General features: G+C 43.1%; 1 protein-coding gene across 18 annotated transcripts in view; it reads left to right on the top strand.

Annotated features, from left to right (window-relative positions):
• The window catches only part of ADGRL3 (adhesion G protein-coupled receptor L3), a 1,264,347-nt gene that overhangs the window by 1,193,561 nt on the left and 46,451 nt on the right, over positions 1-24,335 (top strand). For 5 of the 18 annotated variants that reach the window (XM_077475788.1, XM_077475792.1, XM_077475801.1 and 2 more), the window contains one exon: positions 22,584-23,298. The exons of 9 other annotated variants lie outside the window; for them this stretch is intronic. In XM_077475788.1, coding sequence (XP_077331914.1) covers positions 22,584-22,724 — 141 coding nt within the window. In that variant the 3' untranslated portion in view covers positions 22,725-23,298. Of the gene's footprint in view, positions 1-22,583; positions 23,299-24,335 lie in introns of those variants that run through there. 4 more of the 18 variants (XM_077475791.1, XM_077475799.1, XM_077475789.1 and 1 more) reach the window with 3 other exon arrangements.

Raw genomic sequence — 24,335 nt, 5'->3', positions numbered from 1 at the left:
ATATATATATATACATACACATACACACACATCAGTGTTATCCCATTTAATGTATTTTAACAGTTTTAATGAGGGCTCAAGCAGACCTTGGTTTAACCTTGTCAAACTTAATTAATGTACTTGTGCATAACTTTAATTACTTCTAAACCACCTGCATAAGATGTTCTTATCTTATCAGGCTGTATTTCACTGCTGTATTTCACTGCTGTCAAAGGTTCTTCTACTAATTAGTAACTAAAAATGAACTATCCTATCTGTGATTTATATGTATTTCAGGACTCTAAACAATTCTATATAACTTGAATGTATTCTAATGAACTTTCACCCACTTAAGAATATCAGCATGAAGCAGAGAGGTCATCTGAAGTTCAACATCTATATAGACGAAATAACATATATTGGTTAATATGAAATTCTACTCGTTTTAAGCAATCCTTTGCAAACAAACATAAATAATTATAAAATAAGAATCTAAATTCTCTAACACACGGATGTAAACAGAAGCCAGTCATCAGCACTCCTTTCCTCGCGCTGAGAGCGTGAAGAAAGGATAAGAGAGCCAATAACCGACTTCTGGCAAAGAGACATGCACACTGATAATCAAGGCACTGATTATCAGTGTCCTGTTTATCAGTACAGTCCCAACAGTGCCCACCAATACTGCCAATTTGTGCCCACCAGTGCCTCCTCATCAGGGTCACCTATCAGTGCTGCCCATCAGTGCCACCTCATCAGTGCAGTCTATCGGTGCAGCCACATAAGCGCACATCAGTGAAGGAGAAAAGTTACCTGTTTACAACATTTTATAACAAACTATGAAAAATATATATTTTTTTTTATTGTCTTTCTTTAGTGGTGGTGATTAAATACCACCAAAAGGAATCTCTGTTTGCATGAAGAAAGCAAACATGAGACTGTGTCAACTTAATAAATAACGTGGTTCAAAAATAGGCACACTTGTGAAATAGGCGTGTATGAGGATATCTAATATGTGAGTGTCTTGCTATTTTCTTAATTTGAGTGGGCAGCCTTAACATATGCATGTTAAAATGCAACATAACACACCAGAAAATAGAAGCATAACAGGGCATAATATGTGCCCTATTATCACTGATCCAGAACAAGTATGCATGTATGGAAGGTAAGAGAAAAGAAAGAAGTGTTTATTGGCATACTTGCCACTGAAGAGAGATGATCAGCAGAAAGCCAACGGACTAATTTTTCAGTTGAATTGCTCAGCCTTTAATTTTCTCTAATGACAGTTTTTTAAATTCACATTTGTTCCAAAGCAAGAATCCTGTAGAAGAGATGTACTTGCATTGGCAATAAACATATACATTGAATTGTCCTTATTGATCCCTCTATACTTACTATGGAAAGGATTGATTGCTGAAAGCTGGGATGCTAAACAGTGCTACATAGTTACTTAGGTTGAATAAAGACACCAGTATATCCAGTTCAACCTGAGTGAGTTTCTACAATTGTCCTTATCCCTGTACATTGCACACTCACATCAGTCCCTACCCTCAAGGAGCCTACAATCATATACTAGGGTCAATTTTGGACAGAAGCCAAATAACCTACTAGCATGACTTTGGAGTGTGATGGGAAACTGGAGTACCCAGAGGAAACCCACACAGGCACAGGGAGAACATGCAAACTCCAGGTTTACTGCTAGGTGAGAGTGCTAACCACTACACCACTGTGCCACCGTCTGTAGTGCTCTACAAAAGATTCTAATCTCCCATCACTTTAGAGCTGACTCTTACAACATTATGGTTCTAAATAATAGATTATAATTCCTTTTATAGTTTGATCACATTCTGCTGATGGAAGGTACTCCATGTCTAAAGGAGGTATGCTATTATAGGGTCTAGGCAGCAGAGCCTATGAAAATACAATTTTTTTTTTACAGTTTTCCAAGTCTTTATATAGCATGTGAAATACCAGCAGTTACATGTGTTATGAATTCCATCTTTATTAGCATTTTAATAATATGTTAATTAATTAATATGAGAATCAAATATATCAAATAAAAAATATGGTACAAAAAAAGAGAAAACAAAATGATCACACTTATAATTAGGTATTTCACATAGACAGGATATCAATGTGAGTGGTCCTTGTAGTAAGGGTAGACATAAGGTGTGTGAGCATATGTGGATAACATATTTGATTAATTACATAAGACCATGCTCAACATAGACTTCACTGTAATGGAAACTGACCAGTGCCAGAGTCCCCAGAGCTTAGGTAATGCAGGAGGACTTATTTTTAAAAGAGGGGAAAGGGGGGGTGGAAATCAGGTGGAATGGGATGGAAAAAATTGGGGAGGTAAGAGTAGAGGGGGAGAGTGTCACTTCCACCCCTGCCCAGGACCGTGCCTGAGAAAATCCAACCACATTTTTTTGAGTAATGACTACGACTAGTCCATGTGGTGCAGAGCATATCACTGCAGCATAGGTGGCAGCTGAAATCTCCAGCCCACCAAGAGCCCCACAGGGCATATTACTGAAACCTCAGGAATATGTTGTCCAGTGAACTCACTCTTTGTGAGTTTTTTCCTCTGTATGCCTTAAAACACTTGTCAGGCTCTCCATCCTCTTTATATCTTCGATCTTATGAAAGCAGTGCTAGAGAGGGAACTGTGGTGGATTTCCATAATGTGGGGATACAGGAGTGAGCCACATTAACCAGGTGTTAACTGACCATTTGTTAAAGTGATGTAAAAGGGAAAAAAAAACTGTACTATAGAATAGATCTGTTTCCAAATTATTGGAACAGTGGACAAAACCAGAAGATGTGTATCATGTCGCCTATGTCTGTGCCACACAGATACCTGTCACAGAGGGGTACATATGATGAAGCACAGCAGGAGTGCGGTACCACCGTGTCCGGATCTTATAACCCATCTCCCAATATTTACTACAAGGATTTGTGGGAAAAGGCTAGGATTCTTGTTTGGTCCTCTGGTGTAAGTTCGAGTTGGACATCCCTCTCCCATTAACTCAAAACTTTCAGAGGGGTTGAGTGGGACTAGGAGTAGGAGTTTATATGTGAGGGTGCATGTCTGATGGGGTCCTCTGCTCTGCATTCCCTTTCAAAAGTCAACATGGGGTGGGCAAGCAGTGATAAAGATGGTAAGGATTTCAACTGGGATAGTTGAAGCAAGTGAATTCGGCTTACATGGAAGAATGGTTGCGTCAGCGACATCTGTTGGACGTATAGGCAACGTGATTGGTTGATGTAATGTGCCAGAGTACATAACCTTTCAACACAGTAAAGAGAAATGTGCATCTTGTAGGTCTGGGAAAAAACTAGGGTTGCCCATAATGGGATAAAGGGGCAAGGGAAAAGGGGACAGACCGTAGGTAGTGAAGGCCTTTGCACAAAGTTTCCAAGTTGGGGCAATAGTGGGATGGTTGAATAAGGATGTAGAAGGCAGGAAAGGGCACCAGGGCAGTATTGTAAGTGGTGTGGGAAATACATAATGTTCCATGGCTACCCATTGCTTGGTTTGTAAATGTCTGTTCCAGTCAATGACCCTAGTAAGATGTGTCGCCAATTGGTAAAGTCACACAACGGACAGAGTCATCCCACCCTCTACTTTATGTTGTGAAAGAATTGTGTGCTTAACGCGGGCCGGCCTGTCCATCCATGCAAACTTATTCCAAATCGCCTGCACTAATCTCAAATAGGAAGATGGGATGGCGATCGGTAAAGTCTGGAACAAGTACAGGAGTTTAGGAAGAAGATTATGCTTGATGACATTACATCTACCCATCCATGAGAATGCAAATTTGTGCCAACCAGCTATGTCTTTCTTAAATGAGGCAGGGAGTGTTACAAAATTCAGGGAGTACATTTTTAAAAAACAATTCACCAGCTGAAAACCCAAAATAGCAAATGCTGGAGGGAACCATTTGAATGTGAAATTAAAGCGTATTAATGTCATTGTTTGCCCGTATTTGATGTAAGAAGAGCTCTAAGTTTAATATGAAAAGAAGAGGCGATAGGGAGCAATCCTGTTGCATTCTGTTCCTGATATCCAGTGATTGAGAAAGCACTCCATTGGCCTTAACCTACACCGCAGGAGTCGAGTACAAAGACTCCATCCAGAATCAGAAATTTGCCAAAACCAATGGCCTATAAGGTAAGTTTGAGGAAAGTCCAATCAACCCTGTCAAAGGCCTCAGCGTCCCTATAAAGGATGAAGGTGGAATTGGCCTTTGACAGGGTGGAGTAAATCACATTTAAGGCTCTTATTATGAAGCATTATCAGCATGAAGCCTACATGGTCTAGGTCAGTGTTTCTAAACCTTTTTTAGTCAAGGCACCCTTTGAAATTATGGACAATCTAGAGGTACCCCATTCTAAAATGTAAAAACTATTCTAATAGTTTTACATAATGCAGCAACATCGACACATGTAGGACACCCAACAATAGAGGTAATTAATTCTTCTAAAGTAAAAACACTTTGGCAAATTGGTACTGACTAGTATTCCAATGTTTCTCGTCTCATTCATTTTTTGTTTCCATCACTCACTCACTCTAAATCACTCACACTAATTTAACCCCAGTGCTGACAGAGAGGGGCAGGGGAGGGTCAAAAAAAAGGATGCAGTGTAGGTGACAAACATCCTCCTTATCAACTGATGATATAATTGGTTGTTAGGATGCCCGTGGCTAGAAGGTTGTAATGGTGCACAATGAAAACCTGTGGCTTTGTATAACTATAAGGCAGGCTTCATCGGCTGGCTTGCGTAGTTTGTGGGCAATTTTTAGGCATTTTGCCAAGGCACACCAGAAGAGACCTCAAGGCACCCTTTTTAAAAAAGGCTGGTCTAGGTGTATAATGTCTTGTAGGTATGGGATCAGGCATGTTGCTAACATTTGCACCACTTGACTAAGGGCATTGAGTGCTGCTACAAAATGTGGGGCCAGCTGTTCATGAAATTGTTTATAATATGCTAAAGTATAGCCATCGGTTCCCAGGGCTTTACCTGTTTTGGTCTGTTTAATAGCCATTATGAATTCCAGGGGTGTGATAGGACTTTCCAGAATTGCAATGGTGTCAGGACCAAGAATTGGTAGCTTGGACTGTCTAAAGTACTCTCTAATCGGCAACTGTAGGCATCAAATTCGATGGTGGTGCAGTAAGGTTATCCTTAACATCTTTTTAGGAATCTAGGATCACATTGAAGTCCCCTCCTAGAACAAAGAAAACAAGATTTGTGATTCATTGGGCAAATATTCAGTTACAGGGACAGGTCGGCTTCGGGTGCCGCCACCGCCATCCTCAATCTTTGCCATCCTCGATAGCACTATAGCGCTATAGTTTTTTTTGCGCTATAGATTTTTGCGCTACCCCACAGGTCCCTGTTGTGTTCTGGGATCCGTGCGTATGCCAGAAGACAGCGGTGTAGGGGGGGTGGAAAGTGGAGTAGATACCTACGGGTGGCTCAGTATCTATGCCGGGAAGTGGGAACAAAATACCTGTATTAGACAGGTATCTGCTTCCCCCTCACCCCTGAAAGGGGCCAAATGTGACACCGGAGGGGAGGGGGAACCAGAAAAGCGGAAGTTCCATTTTTGGGTGGAACTCCGCTTTAATAAGATTTCCTATCTCATGACGTTTGTAGGAGAAAATGTGCTTTTGAAAGTGAGTGAGGGGAAGTCCCCTATGGGGACACTTGTTTTGGTAACAAATTATCAAATCTCTCCAAAAGTGATATGACAGTAAAACAAAGTTTGCATTTTAACTGCCCATGTTTATTTAGATATATGTGTAATACTGGTTCTTCTGAGAATTAATAACGCTACATAATTTTGTCTCAGAAGTAAAACTACTAACATTACCTTGCATCCTATTCACCATAAGTGAGTGATAAAAAGAAAAAAAAAGAAATGGCATAAAGACTTTCCTAATACAGCTATGGTACCCTCTGCTTTCTTTCTTGTAACCAGTCATTTAGAAGTTTTATTTTATTTTTTATTTGCAACTGGCTAGGCAGCCATACATCTCTTTCAATCTTATATGGCACATACATCAGCCCATTCAGGCCCATATGCACCCTTCTGCTGATCCTTATGATAACACCATAATAGGTCAATGTGTATGAACTTAGAAAATCCTTTTATAGATAAAAGAAAACTTGATTTATAAATATAACCGTATGGGGCAGACAGCTGTACAGTTGTTTGCAGGAACCTGGCATTGCACCCATGATCCACTGATCACTGATGCAATACTTTACAGGCTACAGTGTAAAAAAATGTATAAATGCACACTTTTTTACCTGAAAAATCACGTGCATTTTTTTAAATGGTGAACTTAGCTTTTGACCACTTGACCTCCACAAGATTTACCCTCTTTCATGACCAGGCCATTTTTTTCACTGCGTTGATTTAACTGACAATTGCATGGTCGTACAACACTGTACTAAAATAAAATGTATGCCATTTTTTTCCCACAAATAGAGCTCTCTTGTGGTGGTACTTGATCACCACTGCATTTATTATTTTTTGCACTATAAACAAAAAAAGGCTGACAATTAAAAAAAAAAAAAAAAAAAAAAATATATATATATATATATATATATATATATATATATGTAAGAAGGCCAGTATGGTGGCCTGAATTTATGGGAGGAGCCCGGGGGGTATTTAACCAGCCCGTTCGCCTGTGGTGGTTGTCGGTTTCCGGTGCGCAATACCACGTCACTAGGCCGACAGCTCGTGTTGATCACCATTTGATTACCATTCAGACAAACGTCTCCCTTCTTGGAAGTCTCGTAGTTTTCGTGTTCCGTCCGGTTTTGTACAAATCTCGCCGGCTCGACTGCCGCAGGTAGGGGTCTCGATTGACCTTCATTTCTATTCATTTCTATTTTATTTGAGTGTCGTAAAACCCTAAAAAATGTCACATCGTTCGGGATGATACCGGGTTGTTAGCACTCATGTCGCACATGACCGCACACGCCCTTCATTTCACGGGCGTCGTTCGGTAGGTTGTCTGTGATACCTTGTTAGCTACTGGTTGCATAATCTTGTTCGTCGTGTTCCGCAGTCATGTCGTTGCCAGTCGTATCTTGCGGCACAACGACCCATGCCTCGGCCACAAACTGGCTCACGTAGGCCATTTCTTCATTTCACCTGTCACTTACTACGCTCCGATTCGAATCCAGTTGCATCACCTAAATGCGCCGATTCGTCCCGGGGTGCCCCTAGGTATTCGGCCTCATTTCGGTACATGCTCCAGAGTCCGCTCGTTCCAACCGTCCGGGTCTCTGTCATGGGTTCATTTCACGTCACCTACTACGTTCGAATCGATACCAGTCGTTTGCCAAAAAAAAAAAAAAAAAAAACGCACAGGTTCGATTAAACGTGTCCCAAATAGCTTGGCCTCATTTCGGTACATGCTCCAGAGCCCGTGCGTTACCATTTCAACCCGGGCCCTGTCATGGGATTCATTTCACGTCACCACTACGTTCGAATCAATACCAGTCGTTTTTTAAAAAACGCACAGGTTTGGTCGACGTGTCCCAGTTGTCGTTGGCCTCATTTCAGTACATGCGCTAGAGCCCGTTCGTTGACGGTTGCGAGTCGCGTCCTCTCCGAGTCGCAGCTCTACCATGGGAAAACATTTCATCCTCATCTAGTTCGCCCGGGTCGAATCCGGTCGCATTTCGTTTGCATCGATTCGCCCGGACGGTCCCACATTTTGTAGCTTTTTCGGCCTCATTTCAGTGCATGCTCCAGAAATCCGGGTTGGTTCCAGCCTCAGTTTGGGGCCGGCCATCCCAGGCCTCTGTCATGACAGTAGTCCTTCAATTCATTTCACTGTCACATTCCGCGCTCCGGTTCGAATCCAGTCGCACGATCGGATGCACCGATTCGTTCCGGTTCGCCCCCAGGTTGTTACCCTCATTTCAGTACGTGCTCCAGAGTCCGTCCTGCTGTCAGTTGTACTAACGACACGACCAGTTTGTGCCTCTGTCACGGCAAATCGTGCTTCATTTCATGGTCACTTATAGCGCTCCGATCCGAATCCAGTAGCATCTATGATGCATCGATACGGTTCGGCGTGCCCCAGAGGGAACAGCCACATTTCATTTATTTTTTCCACAGGTTGTCTGGCGCTGGGCAAAAAAAAAAAAAACGGAAATCTCAAAAGGAAAACAGAAACAATGAGGGAATAACGGCGTGATGGTTTAGGAATCATGGCGGAGAAATATCTACTCACCGGTGCACTTCAGTTGTGTTAGCCAACTGCTTACGTCACATGCCAGTTTTCCTTGTTAGGCTCCTTCAAACAAATGTCATCTGTTGTTTCTCTCTCCAGGTCAGTCAAAGCTTAGTAGGTCCACCCTGCACCAGCTTGGACGTCGTCTCCCAGGTAAAAAAAAAAAAAAAAAAAGAAGGGCTAGGAGTGGAAAAGGCGACAGCGAGACGGACCGGTACACATATGTATGTAGGCGAAGGAACGTCAGTATATATGTGTATTCGCGTTCGCTTCCGCCTTAGTACCCAAGCAACAGGTGGGCTCACTTGGAAAATAGAGAAACAGTCTTGACTTTGTCATCCTCTATAGGTTCCGGTCGTCCATCTATCTTCCCCAAAAGAGATAGGACATCACTTCCGGGGCTCGATCCATCAGGAACCATGTCCCAGACCAGCAGTGAAGACAGCATTCAGTCTTTCAGGGGCTGGACTATCCCTAGGCTGTCAGCGGAGCTCAGACGCAGGGGCATTCCCTTCCCAGCCACAGCTAGGAAGGCAGAGCTGTTTAGGCTCCTCTCTGCCCCCCCAGCTACCGCCGGGCCTAGTACCCCGCCTCAGGCTACGCTGCAGTCCATCTCTTCGGCCATAGGTCAACTGCATACCATGGTGTCGTCTCTGTCCAGCTCGGTCACGGATATTCAAACCAGAGTGACCCTCTTAGAAACACCTACAACTACAGCCACCACTGTTCCGGATGCAGTCCCGTCTCCTCTACCAACAGGTACCGAAGGCACATGTCCCGTGGTCTGTCCAGCACATCTTGTGCCGGCCAGCATTAGGAAGGACATCTTGGACGGCAAGGATGTTAACCTTGCCTCCTTGCTCATTTCGGTGCATGACCTGGCAGAGAACAAGGCTTACACCTGGGGGGATGTATCCGTAGTTCTCAAAGCTAAGGACCCCAGGCTAAACCGGAAGCTATCCATCCCCGAGTTTACCCTAGCCTTCGGCATGCTCAGAGATGTCGTTTGCTCAGCCTCTCCTGCCAGGAGGGTTGAACTAGATTTGTATCTCCACACGGTGGTGGACCTGGGGTACAAATATGGTGGCTTTGCATTCTACGACTACCATCGTTCCTTCTCAGCGAAAGCAGCCGCCAAACTGGCACAGTTCCAGTCTCTCACAGACTGGAGCCTGATGGATACGGAACTATTCTGCCGGCATTTTGCCGGCCTTCGTTCACCCCTGTGTGCCGTCTGCCAGTCCTCCACCCATACCGCTCCCTGGTGCGCCAACATACCGGCTACTCGCCCGGTAGAATTCCCCTCCACCTCTGCCGCAGCCCCAGGCCCATCAGGCTCGGCACCAAAAAACCAGGTGGACAAGTTTGGACGCACGGTCCAAACCATTGGGGGTGCGGCCATCTGCAATAACTTTAACTACGGTTCTTGTAATTACAGCCAGTGCCGTCTACTGCATATCTGCGTTATATGCCACAGGGCGCACCCCAGGAATTTGTGCGAGGTCAAAGCGCACAAAGGTTCATGACTGAGCCGTATAGACGTACTTTGCCTGGGCTTCTACCTCAACATGCACCCCACTCCTTCACTAACCACCTTCCTCATAGGCGGCTTCACCGCAGGTTTTCACACCGGCCTCATCTCCCTACCTCACCAAACCCACGAGTGCAGAAACCTCCGCTCAGCAGCCTCTGACGAACAGGCCATCGACCTACTGCTGCAGAACGAGGTGGATCGAGGCTTCGTTATAGGCCCCTTCACTCAGCCCCCCTTCAATATGTGGAGAGTTAGCCCTATTGGGCTTGTCAAGGGCAAGTTTTCCAATAAAAGTCGTTTAGTGTATGACCTGTCTGCGCCTCATTCTTCTCACATCCCTAGCTTAAACTCATTGATCCCTTCTGAAGAATTCTCCTTAAAATATTCCTCAGTGGACATGGCAATCCAGGCCATCCTTAAAGTAGGCACAGGCGCGTGGCTGGCGAAAGCGGACATATCCGACGCCTTTAAACTGTTACCTATCCACCCGTCCCTCTGGTGCTGGCACGGGATTAAGTGGAAGGATCAATACTACTTCGCCACGAAGTTGACGTTCGGCTCCAAAAGCAGCCCGTGGCTGTTCGACATATTTGCCCAATCTCTCGAGTGGATTCTCTTACACAAGGTCGGCTGTCAGCAAGTTATCCACTACTTAGATGATTTTTTGTTGATAGAACGGCCAGGCGCACCTCCCAGAGATCTCGACAAGTTAAGGACCGTTTTCGGGAACCTCAATGTTCCCATCGCTGAACATAAGGTGGACGGACCCGCACATTCAATCACCTTCCTTGGTGTTATTTTAGACGCCGGCTCCATGAAAGCCAGCCTGCCCCTTGACAAACTAACCCGCATCAGGGCGGCACTTCACGAGTTCACTCGGACCAGGGGATGTACTAGGAGACAGCTGCAGTCACTGTTGGGCATGCTCAACTATGCCATGCGCATTATCCCACAAGGCCGTTCCTTTATCTCACGACTGTTGGTCTACCTGTCTCAGGCTCAAGACCCGGATCATATCCTTTGCCTAGACACCGCAGCTTTAGCAGACCTGGCAATGTGGGACGAGTTCCTGTCCAACTGGAATGGCATCTCCCTTTTCATCCCGTGCATTTCACCTCTCTCACCACAGGTAGTCACAGACACCGCGGCCTCTACAGGGTTTGCAGCAATTTTTGGCCACCATTGGTTCGCCGGACCCTGGCCTTCTCAGATACTTAGCATCCCGGGCTTTAGTCAATCCTCTTCACTCTTCGAGCTCTACCCCATGGTTGCAGCCGCCCAGCTCTGGGGCCCTACCTGGTCCGGACAAACGGTAGGCTTCACCACCGACAATCAGGCCACAGCCGAAATTGTCAATAAAGGCAGGTCTAAATCCCCCTCTGTGATGTCCTTCCTACGCAGGCTGGTGCAGCTGTCACTACAGCACCAATTTAACGTCATCTGCATGTTTATCCCAGGGAAATATAACCGGGCAGCTGACGCCCTGTCCCGCTTTAATTTCCGGTCCTTCTTTCTACAGGTTCCCAGTGCAGATGCCGCATCAGCGCCTATCCCGCATTGGTCGCAGTTGACCCTGGACTAGAGCCGCATTTACTAGGAGCCACGCAGCTCATCAACCGTTCGTTATCGGACAATACTCTCAAAGCCTACCAGGTAGCCTGGAGAACCTTCAACGCATTTCTGGTCACCTCCTCAGTAGGCACCCCCACAGATACTAGACACATTCTAGCCTTCATCTCGTACTGCCACAACCAACTGGCCTTGTCTTTTAACACCATTCGCTTATACTTAGCTGGTGTTCAGCACTTCTTTTCAATCCAGGATCCTACCAAACCCTCTGTTTTCTCGTCCCACGCTGTCCGAGCCATACTACGCGGCATCCAAAAGCAACAGCCGCCAGTAAAAGTCAAGCGGCTCCCCATCACCAGTGCCATCTTCAGGGACATGTCCACCATACTCAACAGCTACCCCTTTGGTGTTCTCCCCAGTCTGGTCATACAGGCAGCCATTTACCTAGCCTTCTATGGCTTCCTTCGGCCCGGTGAGTTCACTCACAACAGCCTACACGGCCCAGTCCTCCGCAGACGTCATCTGCTCCGTCACCAGGACCATTTCATCCTCCACCTCCCGGTAACCAAGACCCAGCAGACAGGCACCGGCGTAGACATCCACCTCTACAAAACCAACAATGCCTGGTGCCCGGTCACGATGCTTACACAGTTTCTCGCTCGGCTGCCCGAGCTCCCGGACTCTAGCCCACTTTTGCCCTTCCCGGTGAAACCACTAACTAACCAACAATTTATTAAGCATATCAGGATTCTCCTCCGCAACCTGCTCCTCAATCCTAGTGAATATTCCGGCCACTCCTTCCGCATTGGAGCAGCTTCATCCGCATCCCGGCATGGGGTCCCGGACCACGTCATCAAAAGGTTGGGCAGGTGGAAGTCGGCCTGCTTCACTCGGTACATCCCTAACCCACAGGTGGAGATGTCTCGAGCATTCACTCAACTGGCTCAATAAAAATTAACCAGGAAACAATAAAACTCTCTTATCCCTACCTGACTGTTTTGCCCCCTTATTTTGGTATACCGTCCATTAGACCAGGGCACACTTTCAGGTCCATTTCATAGAAGGTGTCTCATGATGAGCTTGTTTTGTTCAGATACGTATCGGCCATAGGGCTCCAGCCATAAGTAAGAAGGCCAGTATGGTGGCCTGAATTTATGGGAGGAGCCCGGGGGGTATTTAACCAGCCCGTTCACCTGTGGTGGTTGTCGGTTTCCGGTGCGCAATACCCTCCCTCCCATCCCCTTTTTAGGGCATTTATCAAAAAACATTTCTCTTCAATCATATTCATTCTAATTACTGGGTATGCCCCCTTATTTTGGTATACCGTCCATTAGACCAGGGCACACTTTCAGGTCCATTTCATAGAAGGTGTCTCATGATAAGCTTGTTTTGTTCAGATACGTATCGGCCATAGGGCTCCAGCCATAAATATATATATATATATATATATATATATATATATATTTATTACATTTTGGCCAATATTTATTCTGCTACACGTTTTTGGTATTAAAAAAAATCCCAATAAGCGTATATTGATTATGTGATTGTTATAGCCTTTACAAACTATGAGATATATTTATGGAATTTGTATTTTTTTTTTTATACTAGTAATGGCGGCGGTTGGTGACATAGCAGGACTGCGATTTTGCAGCGGACAATCGGACACTAACTGACACTTTTTCACTTTTTGACACTTTGTGGGAACCCTAGACACTAATACAGGGATCGGTTCTAAAAATATGTACTGTCACTGTACTAATGACACTGGCTTAGAGGTGGTTAAACATCTAGGGTGATCAAAGTGTTAACTGTGTGCCTAGCCAGTGTTTTTGTGTACACAGTGTGCTGCTTTGCAGAGACACAGAATACATCCCTTCCTCCCTGTCAGAAGTGAGATATGCCTTGTTTACATAAGCATATCTCAGCTCTCTGTGTATTGCCAATGATCAGTGTGTGACTCAGTATATTGACACCCGCAGATCAGCTTCTCCTGTAAATTATCACAACAAAAATGGCCCAAGGGCGACGCTTGCTTCCCCTGCAGTCAGAAGTGCAGAATTACGTACAGTGGGTATAAAAAAGAATGACCCCCCTTTAAAATAATCACATTTTGTTGCCTTGCAGCCTGAAATGAAGACAGACAAAGTTTTTGTTTTATCCAGCTGTATTTACAGCAACTTATAACATCCAAGTGAAAGATGTAACACCAACATGCCCAGAAAAAAATTCAAAAACAGAATCACTGAGTTGGAAAAAGGGTCATCCCCTTGTGTCAGTATTTTGTTGAACCACCTTTTGCTTTAAAAAAGCCTTTAATCTATTGGGATATGTCTCTACTAACATTGCACATCTAGATTTTGTGAAATTTTCCCAATCTTCCTTGAGGAACTGCTCACGTTCAGGTAAATTTGATAGTGACCGTTGTGGACTGCATTCTTCAAGTCATTCCACAGATTTTCAATGGGGTTTAAGTCTGGTCCCTGACTATGCTATGCAAAGATATCCACCTTTTTCTCCTTCAACCATCATGTTGTCATTTTTGCTGTGTGCTTTGGGTCATTGTCATGTTGGAAGATAAACCTTAGTTCATGCATATTTCAATACATGTTTAAGCTGGCGAACTGCATTAAAGTAATCCCTTTTATGGCTAGTCCTACTCTGCTCTGCCAATGCTACGGTGGACACAATGCCAATATGGGGAAAAAAGATACAAAGTGGGGGGGAGCTATTAGCTTCAAGTCTGGTCACTGACCTGCAATGCAACAGAATGCTCAAATCCCAATAGCTTGTACATGTATATAATCAGGTGCTAAAGGTTACCACTAGAAATCCTGGATGAACCCTCTGCACACTGCTATATATACTTTTCTGGCACACTTTGCAATGAAAAACAGGGATTTTTAGTTCACACGTGTTGCAATACATGTTTAAGCTGGCCAGCTGCATCAAAGTAATCCCTCTTATTTCAAGTCCTACCAGCCCTCTGCCAACGCAAATGCTGCTGTGGACACAATGCCAACATGAGGCAAACAAAGTATGGGATTGCTACTAGGTTCAGGTCTGGTCACTGACCTGCAATGCAACAGAAACAAGTTATACCTGAGTTCAAATCCCAATAGCTTTTACATGTATATAATTGTTGGCCAGCTTAAAGATGTATTGCAGTATGTTTGAACTAACAATCCATGTTTTTCATTGCAAAGTTTGCCAGAAAAGATATATAGCAGTGTGCAGAGGGTTCATCCAGGATTTCTAGTGGTAACCTTTAGCACCTGATTATATACATGTACAAGCTATTGGGATTTGAGCATTCTGTTGCATTGCAGGTCAGTGACCAGACTTGAAGCTAATAGCTCCCCCCCACTTTGTATCTTTTTTCCCCATATTGGCATTGTGTCCACCGTAGCATTGGCAGAGCAGAGTAGGACTAGCCATAAAAGGGATTACTTTAATGCAGTTCGCCAGACTTTTTTAAAAAAGAAAACATTTTTCAGGTTTTTATTATGCAATAGGGGAGTATCTGCAAGCAGAACATTCTTCACACTATACAAAAATACTTGTAGCATATTTTTTTGCATTGATAGCATGAGATTGGCTTTTTATTTCTCTATCTGAAACCAGTATATATTTATTTAGGCAATGGTCATTATGATGAGAAAAGTGATCCTATCAAACCTGGACTAACTTGATCCACTTGGGGTTGGGATTTGTAAGTTTCTATTATTTTGCTCTAATGTGTGCACACTTTGGAGGCCCACCCTCATAACACCTTAGATGTGCGACAAGCCTCCATCTTTATCACTTGCCCCAAGCACAGCAAATCAGTCATTGTGGTGCATTGGCACCCAATTTCTAAGCTAACCCTCACTCCCACTAACAATATAAAAGCAGAACAATTAATGCTGCCCTATGCAGTGTGTTGCATTGAGAAAAATGATTAAAATAAAGCCCAGAGCTAATAATATGGCATGATACACAAAATTGAGGGGGGTCTACTGCTGTCATTAGTGCACTTATGCCATCAACTGACAGACTCCCTTTATTGAATTATTTTGACAGTTGTACCTTTTAGGCTCCGTTCATATCTCCGCGTTCCAAATTGCAGGCGGAATTGCCATCATTCGCAATAGCGGCAAATCACGGGATGCCCATGTGTTCCCAGTGCATTGCCTATTGATTTTAATAGCACCCCAAATGCAGCGTGATTTTCCTGTGACTCATTGGGTGACAATCGCAGTAAAAACGCGCAAACAGAATCACGGGACGCCCTTCACCCAAAAGAAATACAGGAGCTTCTTTTGGGTGAGGGGGTGACCCACGATTTTATTTGTGTGTTTTTACGCCGTTTGTCACCCCCGAACGCGGAGGTGTGAACGGAGCCTTATAGTACAATGTATTTTGTTTTTGTACATAGCATACTTTACAACCTGGCAACAGGTTTAACCTCCCTGGCGGTATGATTAGTTCTGATTTTAGGTGCTGAAAGCGATACAATTATTTTGCATGGAAATTTGGCGTTTTATATTGTAGGCCTGTAATTCTTAGGAATAACTCACTTAAATCTGTTCAAATCAGAGTCTAGCAGACATCCCGAGTATGATAAAATGTATAATATAATAAATAATAATAAAAATTATTAAATAATGTAATCAAATCCAAAAACACTGAAATTTGCTCATTTGCAGAATTGTCACTGTCATTAGATTTAGTGTTTGATGACGAATTTCCCCACAAATCGCTATCGCTCAATTCTGCAAGTGCTTATAATTTATTATCGCTGTTTTCTAGTTGGTCTAAAATCACTTTTGACATAAAGGGACAGTTTTGGTTGCTATGGACAATCTCCAAATTCCAGACAGAAAAAACTGTATTTATAATATAAAAGTGAATGCAGGGCACTGCACAGACCACTAGGGACAAAGGGGGTGTGTCATTTTTTTATACAGTACTGTAATCTGTAAGATTACAGTACTTTGTGTGTTTTTACTTTTTTGAATTTGGCACCGATCTCCGCTCCCGTGCGCCATAACATCGCAGGGAACGGGGCTCGGCGGCACTCGGGCACTAGCGGAGGACGGCTTGCACACACAGCGGGGGGACATCGCTGGATCCAGGGGACAAGGTAAGTAAGTCTCCCTGTATCCAGCGATGCGATCCCGAGTCTGGCTCGGGGTTACCGCTCGTGGTACTAAAATCCCAACCCGAGCCAGACTCGGGTTCACCGCCAGGGAGGTTAATAGTAAACCATCTACATATGCAGCTACTTTAAGAAACAGGGAAGCCCTTAATATTTATGCAACTCTTAGGGGGTTATTTAGGAAAGGCAAATCCACTTTTCACTGAAAGTGCACTTGGAAGTGCAGTCTTTCTAAATCTAAGGGGCAGATCTGAAATGAGGGGAAGCTCTGCTTATTTTATCATCCAATCATGTGCAAGCTAAAATGCTGTTTTTTTATTTTCCTTGCATGTCCCCCTCGGATCTACAACGACTACTTCCAAGTGCACTTGCAGTGCAAAGTGGACTTGCCTTTAGTAAATAACCCCCTTAATCATGCAAAGAAAAGGCTTCATGCTGATAATAAAGTATAGTAGCGATAGTAGACAACTCTGCTTAGTGCCATTGCAAATATTGAAGGCATCTGACAGGATCTTGCTCGCACCCTTGCATATGGTTCATATTTGAGGGTCAGGACCCAGGACATAATTTTTTTATAAGTGGTGAACTTTCTCTGCATCTGTGGAAAGTATAAACCCAGGGATGGATTAAAACTCTTATTTGTGTAGATACTCAGCGGAAAAGCTTTTATGTCGTTTTCTCATTACTATTTGCAAATGAGAATATCATGACTAAAGATCTGTGTAGATCCTACAACTAAACCCAAGAACAAAATGCAATATAATTGTAACTTACCAGTACTTAGATAAAACAGTGTTACTTTTTATGTGCAAACTTCTAAACTTCTCATCACCCGTAATGAGATGAACATAGACAGAGATAAACTAGAACTTTGAGGTATTTGAGGCACTTTGATTTTTATGGCAATTTCAGAAATCTGACTGGACAGCTCACATGACTGGGCTGCAAAAATTGAGGAGTACAATCTATTTCAGAGGGATAGAAATGGAGGTGTATGTATGTGTGTAAGTAAAGAGCGATCGGAAAGTGAGTTTGAGAGATGATATCACTAACGAGAACAGTGTTGGTCATGGTGCAGAATCATTGTGGCTGGAGCTCCATAAGAGTGCAGCAAATAGTAAATTACTTACGGGAGCATGTTATAGGTCCCGTAACATAAAGGATTAGGAAAAGTCTCATCTCCTGTCTCAGTTTGAAATGGCTACAAAGCAGGTCGTTTTATTATTATGTGGAAAATGTAATTATCCTAATATTGAACCATACAATCAACATAGGCTTGCAATCTCCTAAACCTATTGCAGGACAATTTCATGGAACAGATGGTGGACAGTTGCAGAGCTAAACATTCTTTTCAAGCTTCACTCCCAAAGTGAAGGGGGCGTCACTGGAAAAAATAAGTGAGCCAAGGTTTGCTTCTGTGCACGCTTCTTCCTTCCCATGATGGGCTTTCAAAGCTAATGCAGAGGTGAGGCTTAAAACTATAGGAACACTATAGGATTGTAAAAGACCTGGGACACCTTTGGATGCCCCAAGGAGAGCGGTATGTGGTGCCCATAGCGCTTCAAGGTGAACAGTGGGTGTGGCCATATTAAAGGGGCATGGTTAAATAAAATCTATTCTTGTACCCATAAAATATGCTTAGATTAAATAAGCAAACGTTACTGTAAAAATATGAATTTAGCCTACCTTAAAAGTGGAATGCAGGGCTGGTGCAAGTTTTTTCCTTTTTTACACAGGTGAAAGTAATAGTAGCACACTCCTTTGGGAAGCAAATTGAAGAGTGCAGGGTTCAGGGGTGCTCTCTGTGCAGAGTGCAGGGTTCAGGGGTGCTCTCTGTGCAGAACGCAGGGTTCAGGGATGCACTAAGTACAGAGTGCAGGGTTCAGGGGTGTGCTATGTACAGAGTGCATGGTTCAGGGATGCGTTACATACAGAATGCAGGATTTAGGGGTGCTCTGCATAAAAAATGCAGGGTTTAGGGGTGTGCTATGTAAAGAATGCAGGGTTCCAGGGTGCACCACATACAGAGTGCAGGGTTCAGGGGTGCTGTCTGTGCAGAGTGCAGGGTTAAGGGGTGTGCTAAGTACAGAGTGCATGGTTCAGGGGTGTGCTATGTACAGAGTGCATGGTTCAGGGATGCGCTACATACAGAGTGCAGGGTTAAGGGGTGCTCTATGTACAGAGTGCAGGGTTCAGGGGTACATATCTCATAGACCACCTTAAACCAAAAATGACTCCCCCAAAAATCTCCACCCTCTTCTAGTACAGAATTTCTCCACCCTCAAATCCCCATTCTTCACAGGACAATCTTATTAACCATTCATTCATTGCAGCCACGTAGAGCACACATCTATGCGCTTTTGTGTGCAGATCTCCGGTTGCCCTTGGTTTACTATTTTGATAGTAGAGGCGGGTGAGCTTCTGCTGACTCTGCTCAGCATGGGGCAGGACATGACTATACTCCACTACAGAGACCTCGGAAAGCCTGAGGGGAAGAAGGAGGAGGGGAAAAGAACCACGACGCCTCGCTCAATGCAACGCCTGGGGCAGATGTCCCCCCTAGTTTTTGGCCCTAAGGGTGGAACCCCAAAAAAGGAAAAATGCTCTGTTAGATATATTAATTTCAAACAACACCAAGCTTATTACAGATGTGCAAGTTAGAAAAAACTTGGTTATTAATAATCATGGTCTGATCACATTTGTCATAAGTTACAGGAAAGAGAAGCATGTTGGTATGACAAGAAGTTAAAAAAAGCAAACTTCAGTAAGCTGTGATCCTTACTGTATGACATTCAGTGGGACCATATACCGTATTCGCAACAAAGAGCACACAAGGCTAGTGGGAGAGTTTTAAAGATAACCTAAACTTAGTTCTAAACTAAATGATTTTGTAATTTTTCAACAGTACATGTTACATAGTTACTTAGTTAGGCAGGTTGAAAAAAGACACAAGTCCATCCAGTTCAACCATAAAAATAAATAAATAAAAAGTAATATCATACAATCCCATATACCCAATTCTATACCCACAGTTGATCCAGAGGAAGGCGAAAAATACCCCAGCAAAGCATCCAATTTGCTACAGCAGGGGATCAACTTTACCTATAAATGTTAGTACCCAGTTATATTGTGTGAATTCAGGAACGTATCCAGGCCTTTCTTAAAGCAATCTACTGAGCTGGCCAGAACCACCTATGCAGGGAGTCTATTCCACATTTTCACAGCGCTTACTGTGAAGAAATCTATTTTCCTCTTATATTATGCTTTTTATATCTCTCTCACGTCATGATACTGTCCAGAGGTTGAAACATGATTCAAGTACAGTATGTATGATTAGTACAAAGTACTTTTAAGCTAAAAGGTATTGTTGAATGGTTATTTGTGAAAATATAGCCAATGTAGCTGTATCCTACTACCCCAAGGGGGCATTTTAACACTAGGGAAAGTGCATCTGAGTTGCTGCCATTTGTTCATACTGATGCTGTTCACATTGCAGTATAAAGCAATGAACACTGCTGCTTGCAACAATTTTAATGTGCATTCCATAAATACATTTATAGACATCCTGCATGAACTGTTGAGGGTATCATTGTTAAGTTAATTACACCCAAAAAACATATCGCAAAACACAATGCAGTTGGCTGAATCAGATCACATGGGTGTGAAAACCTGCGCAATCCAACTCCAGCGTGGCAAAAAAAAAGTGCATGCATGCATGGGTGTGGTGCGATTTGAGCCATACAAAATAAAAAGGTCTCAAATTGCACTGCAAAGAATTGCATGTGATTTGAACAGGAATGAGGTGCAATCCCTGTCTGAATCGCATGCGGTTTCCCCACACCTCTATATTGTAAACCAGCACTTAAAGGCTAACTCCAGCAAAATGTAAAAGTCTACCATTGCAATCACACTACACAGGTTAATTGCTTGTTTAATGCAGAGGCAGAGGATTAGAGCATAACCTCCAGCATTGCAATAGTTCCCCTGCAGCTGCTCTGTAAGCTGTGACTAACTCCAGTCACATTGCAGGCTTCCAAATGTACAGTACTGAGTTAAAGTGATATTAAAGACAGTTTTTTTTGTTTGTTTTTTCTAAATAACGAACATGCCATACCTGCTCTGTGGTTTTGCAAAGATCAGCCCCGGCCCTCCTTTTCTAAGGTCCCCCACCGGCGCTCCTTGCCCCTCCCTCTTGCTGAGTGTCCCCATAGGAAGCAGCTTGCTATGGGGGCATCTGAGCAGGCTCACTCCCTAGCCTGCTGCTCTGTATGTCGACTCACACACAAAGCTTGGCTTGGCCCTGCCCCCGCAATCCTCATTGGCTGACTGGATGTGATTGAGAGTAATGGGAGCCAATGGCTCAGCCAATAAGGAGGAAGAGACACGGGAGAGCCACTGCTCTCAAGCAAATCACTGGATTGAGATGGGGAGATGTACGTATTGGGGGTGTTGCTGCAAACAGAAGGTTTTTTACCCTCGTGCATAGAATTTGTGAAGATAAAAAACCTTGGGCCTTTACAGCCACTTTAATGTTCCTGCATGGTACATGATGACTCCAAGGCTCTACCCAGAGATTGGAGCTTTGGTAGGAGGAGAGCATTGGAACTGGTTGGAAGAAGGAACCAGGTAAGTAAAACCGCCACATCTGCAATCCCTAGGCCTAGACATAAAGAGCAGTTAACCCTTGCAGTGCTGGGAACCGCACTGCTGGAAGGGGTGAGGGTTTACTGTTCCTGGAGTTTGATTTTAAATAATTAAAAAAAAAGTTGTTACATTAAATTGTACAACCTATTTTATGAGAAGGTCACACTCTCAGCGAGGACCAAAAACATTATTAGAAATGCCAAGCTGTTTGTTTTGAAGTAACACTCAAATTTTGCAGGAAATTGCCAGGAAATCCAAACTGATAGAACAGTTCATAATTCGAGTACAATATATTCCTGTGTGGATGTTTACTGAACTGTGATATGATATAATATAAATGATCATATAAACATATGATCTAATATAAATATTTTGGGGGGTATTGTTCTAGATTCTTTGAACCAAAAAAAAATAAAAAATGCATGGAACAGGAAGCATACATAACATCCACAATGTAACTTCTGTGCAGTAGCTGTTTGTACAGGTCCAATAACCCTTTCCTCCCTCTTACACAGCAATCATTGGTGACATAGTGGAAGCCAAGCCTTGCACAGCAGTCACTTTCGCTTCTGTGTTAAGACTAGACCTCTAGCAACATCAACCTATTATTGATTGCTTCTGCTACATAGTTACAATAAAGACACCAGTCCATCCTGAGTGAGTGTCCACAATTGTACTTATCCCTGTACATTGAAAACTCACATCAGTCCCTACCCTCAAGGAGCCCACAATCCAAGGTCCCCCTTCATATACTAAGACCAATTTTGGACAGAAGCCAATTAACCTACCTGCATGTCTTTAGTCTGAGTGTGGGAGGAAACCAGGAAACCAGAGAACCTGGGAGGAACCCACGCAGGCACAAGGAGAACATGCAAACTCCAGGCAGGTAGCATCGTGGTTGGGATTCAAACCAGCAACCCTTTTTTACTACTAGGTGAGAGTGCTAACCACTACACCACTGTGCTGCCCGAAGTTGTCACATAACCTCACATCATGCCAGGGTTGAAACTAAAAGACAAAACATAGTTGTAGAATAGCATTAGAGAAGATAGGATCAACTGATACTACTAGACTACCAGACATGTAATACAAAAAATAGAAAAGCGGGTACCCAGTGCTTTTTGTTTTTTAAACCACTTGATTGCCAAGGAAACCTTTTGAACTGAAGTGGACATTTAATAACCCACTCCTCATCAGAGATACAATCTTAAAAGTAATTCTAAAAGCATTTTTTAGTTATTCATTAAAATTAAATTGTTATAGTAAAATATTAAATTGCTGTCTGTATTATTAATGGTAAACCAAAAAGCTGACTCTTGAGTCCTTAGTCTCATCTTTTGTCTCTGGTTGATGATCCACAGTATTTGTGTAAATGCAGATTGTAATTATCTGCCATATCGTAACCCCCTCTAACACGCTACTCTGATGGACTCCAAATTTATGCCTGCAGGTAATACTGAATAAGACCAAGGTCAAGGAGCCTTTCAGTTGTGATAAGGTCGGTAAAGACTTTTCTGAATACAGTACACTAAGGACCTCTGCAGTCTCCGACAGAATCAGCAGCGTCTTCAACACACCTATACAACTGTAATACGTAAGGATTGGTTGGGCAGCCTCTGGTTTATTCCCAGGAAGACTTACAACAGCTTTTAAAGCATCATATGTTTTTGTAGCCTCTGGTTTACTCTGGAGAGTCTGCTTTACTACCAATATAATACGCCTGATGGTTGTACTGCCTTATGGGATTTGTATAATTTTTAGTCTTGTTTGAATATGTAAGACATCAAAAATGACTTTGTGTAGTGACAATCACTGACCTGGATATATGCAGCCTGTTTGAGCACACTATACTCATCTAGCGGACTTTCTACTTTGCAGTGGCTTTTTTGGAATACAATAAAACAATCTAAACCTACAATTTTAGCGTGAAGGCTGAAAACTACAAATTGAAGGACCCATATACAACTTTCTTTTTAATTTGTTTTAAAGTCATATATTTTTCACTTTGTGTTTTGTGGGGATCACTAATCAGTAAAAGGTGTTTCCTATATGCTAACAATATACTTTAACAATTATTGTTTTCTTTTAGAAATCAATGTACCATTCAACGTTTGTTATATGTCCTGTTTTTGGAGGTTGATCATTGAAAGTAACTAAGAACAATAGCACAGTCTTTTCTTATAACATATACAGTACTATTATATACAAAACAGTATACATTTGTTCAATGTAATTAATGGCATTGTTTCAGTTGAGAGAAAGGCAAAGCACACACACAGTTATATACATGAGAACATTTTATGGTTTATATATATTTATATTGAGTCGGCCCACCCTTTGCAGCTATAACCATTTCAACTCTACTGGGAAGGCTGTCCACAAGGTTTACGAGTGCGTCTATGGGAATATTTGACCATTCTTCCAGAAGCGCATTTGTTAGGTCAGGCACTCATGTTGGATGAGAAGGCCTGGCTCACAGTCTTGGCTCTACTTCATTCCAAAGGTGTTCTATCAGGTTGAGGTCAGGGCTCTGTGCAGGCCAGTCAAGTTTCTCCAACTCAAACTCACTCATCCATGAGTTTGGGGTGGAGAAACCTGACTGGCCTGCACAGAGTACATTCACCTAGACCAGTGTTTCTCAATTCCAGTCCTCATGGCCTCTAACAGGTCATGTTTTCAGGCTTTCCATTATTTTGCACAGGTGATTTGATCAGTTTCAATGCCTTAGTAATTACCCCAGCTGTTTCATCTGAGGGAAATCCTGAAAACATGACCTGTTAGTGGGCCATGAGGACTGGAATTGAGAAACACTGACCTAGACACACTCGTAAACCTTGTGGACAGCCTTCCCAGAAGCGTTGATGCTGTTATAGCTGCAAAGGGTGGGCCAACTCAATATCGAAAACCTATGGACTAAGACTCCATACGCACTATTAGATTTTCTGCAGATTTTTGCTACAAATGGAAAAAGGTTTGACCTTATATTATATGGTTTTGGTAAATCTGAAGACAAAAATCTGCACATAATCTAATTCTAATAGTGTGTATGGGGCTTAAGAGTGGGGTGCCATTAAAGTTCATGTGTGTGTAAAGGCAGGCGTCCAAATACTTTTGGTAATATAGTATGCATATATATATATATATATATATATATATATATGGCACAGAGTAGCAATCTAGGCAAACTCTTAATAGCTTTAAC

This window comes from Lithobates pipiens, unplaced genomic scaffold, assembly GCF_037356315.1.
Source record: "Lithobates pipiens isolate NorthernLeopardFrog02 unplaced genomic scaffold, aLitPip1_a1.2 Scaffold_13, whole genome shotgun sequence".
Taxonomy (NCBI): domain Eukaryota; kingdom Metazoa; phylum Chordata; class Amphibia; order Anura; family Ranidae; genus Lithobates; species Lithobates pipiens.
The sequence above is the reverse complement of the archived record's forward strand: the minus strand, read 5'-3'. Positions and strand labels throughout refer to the sequence as shown.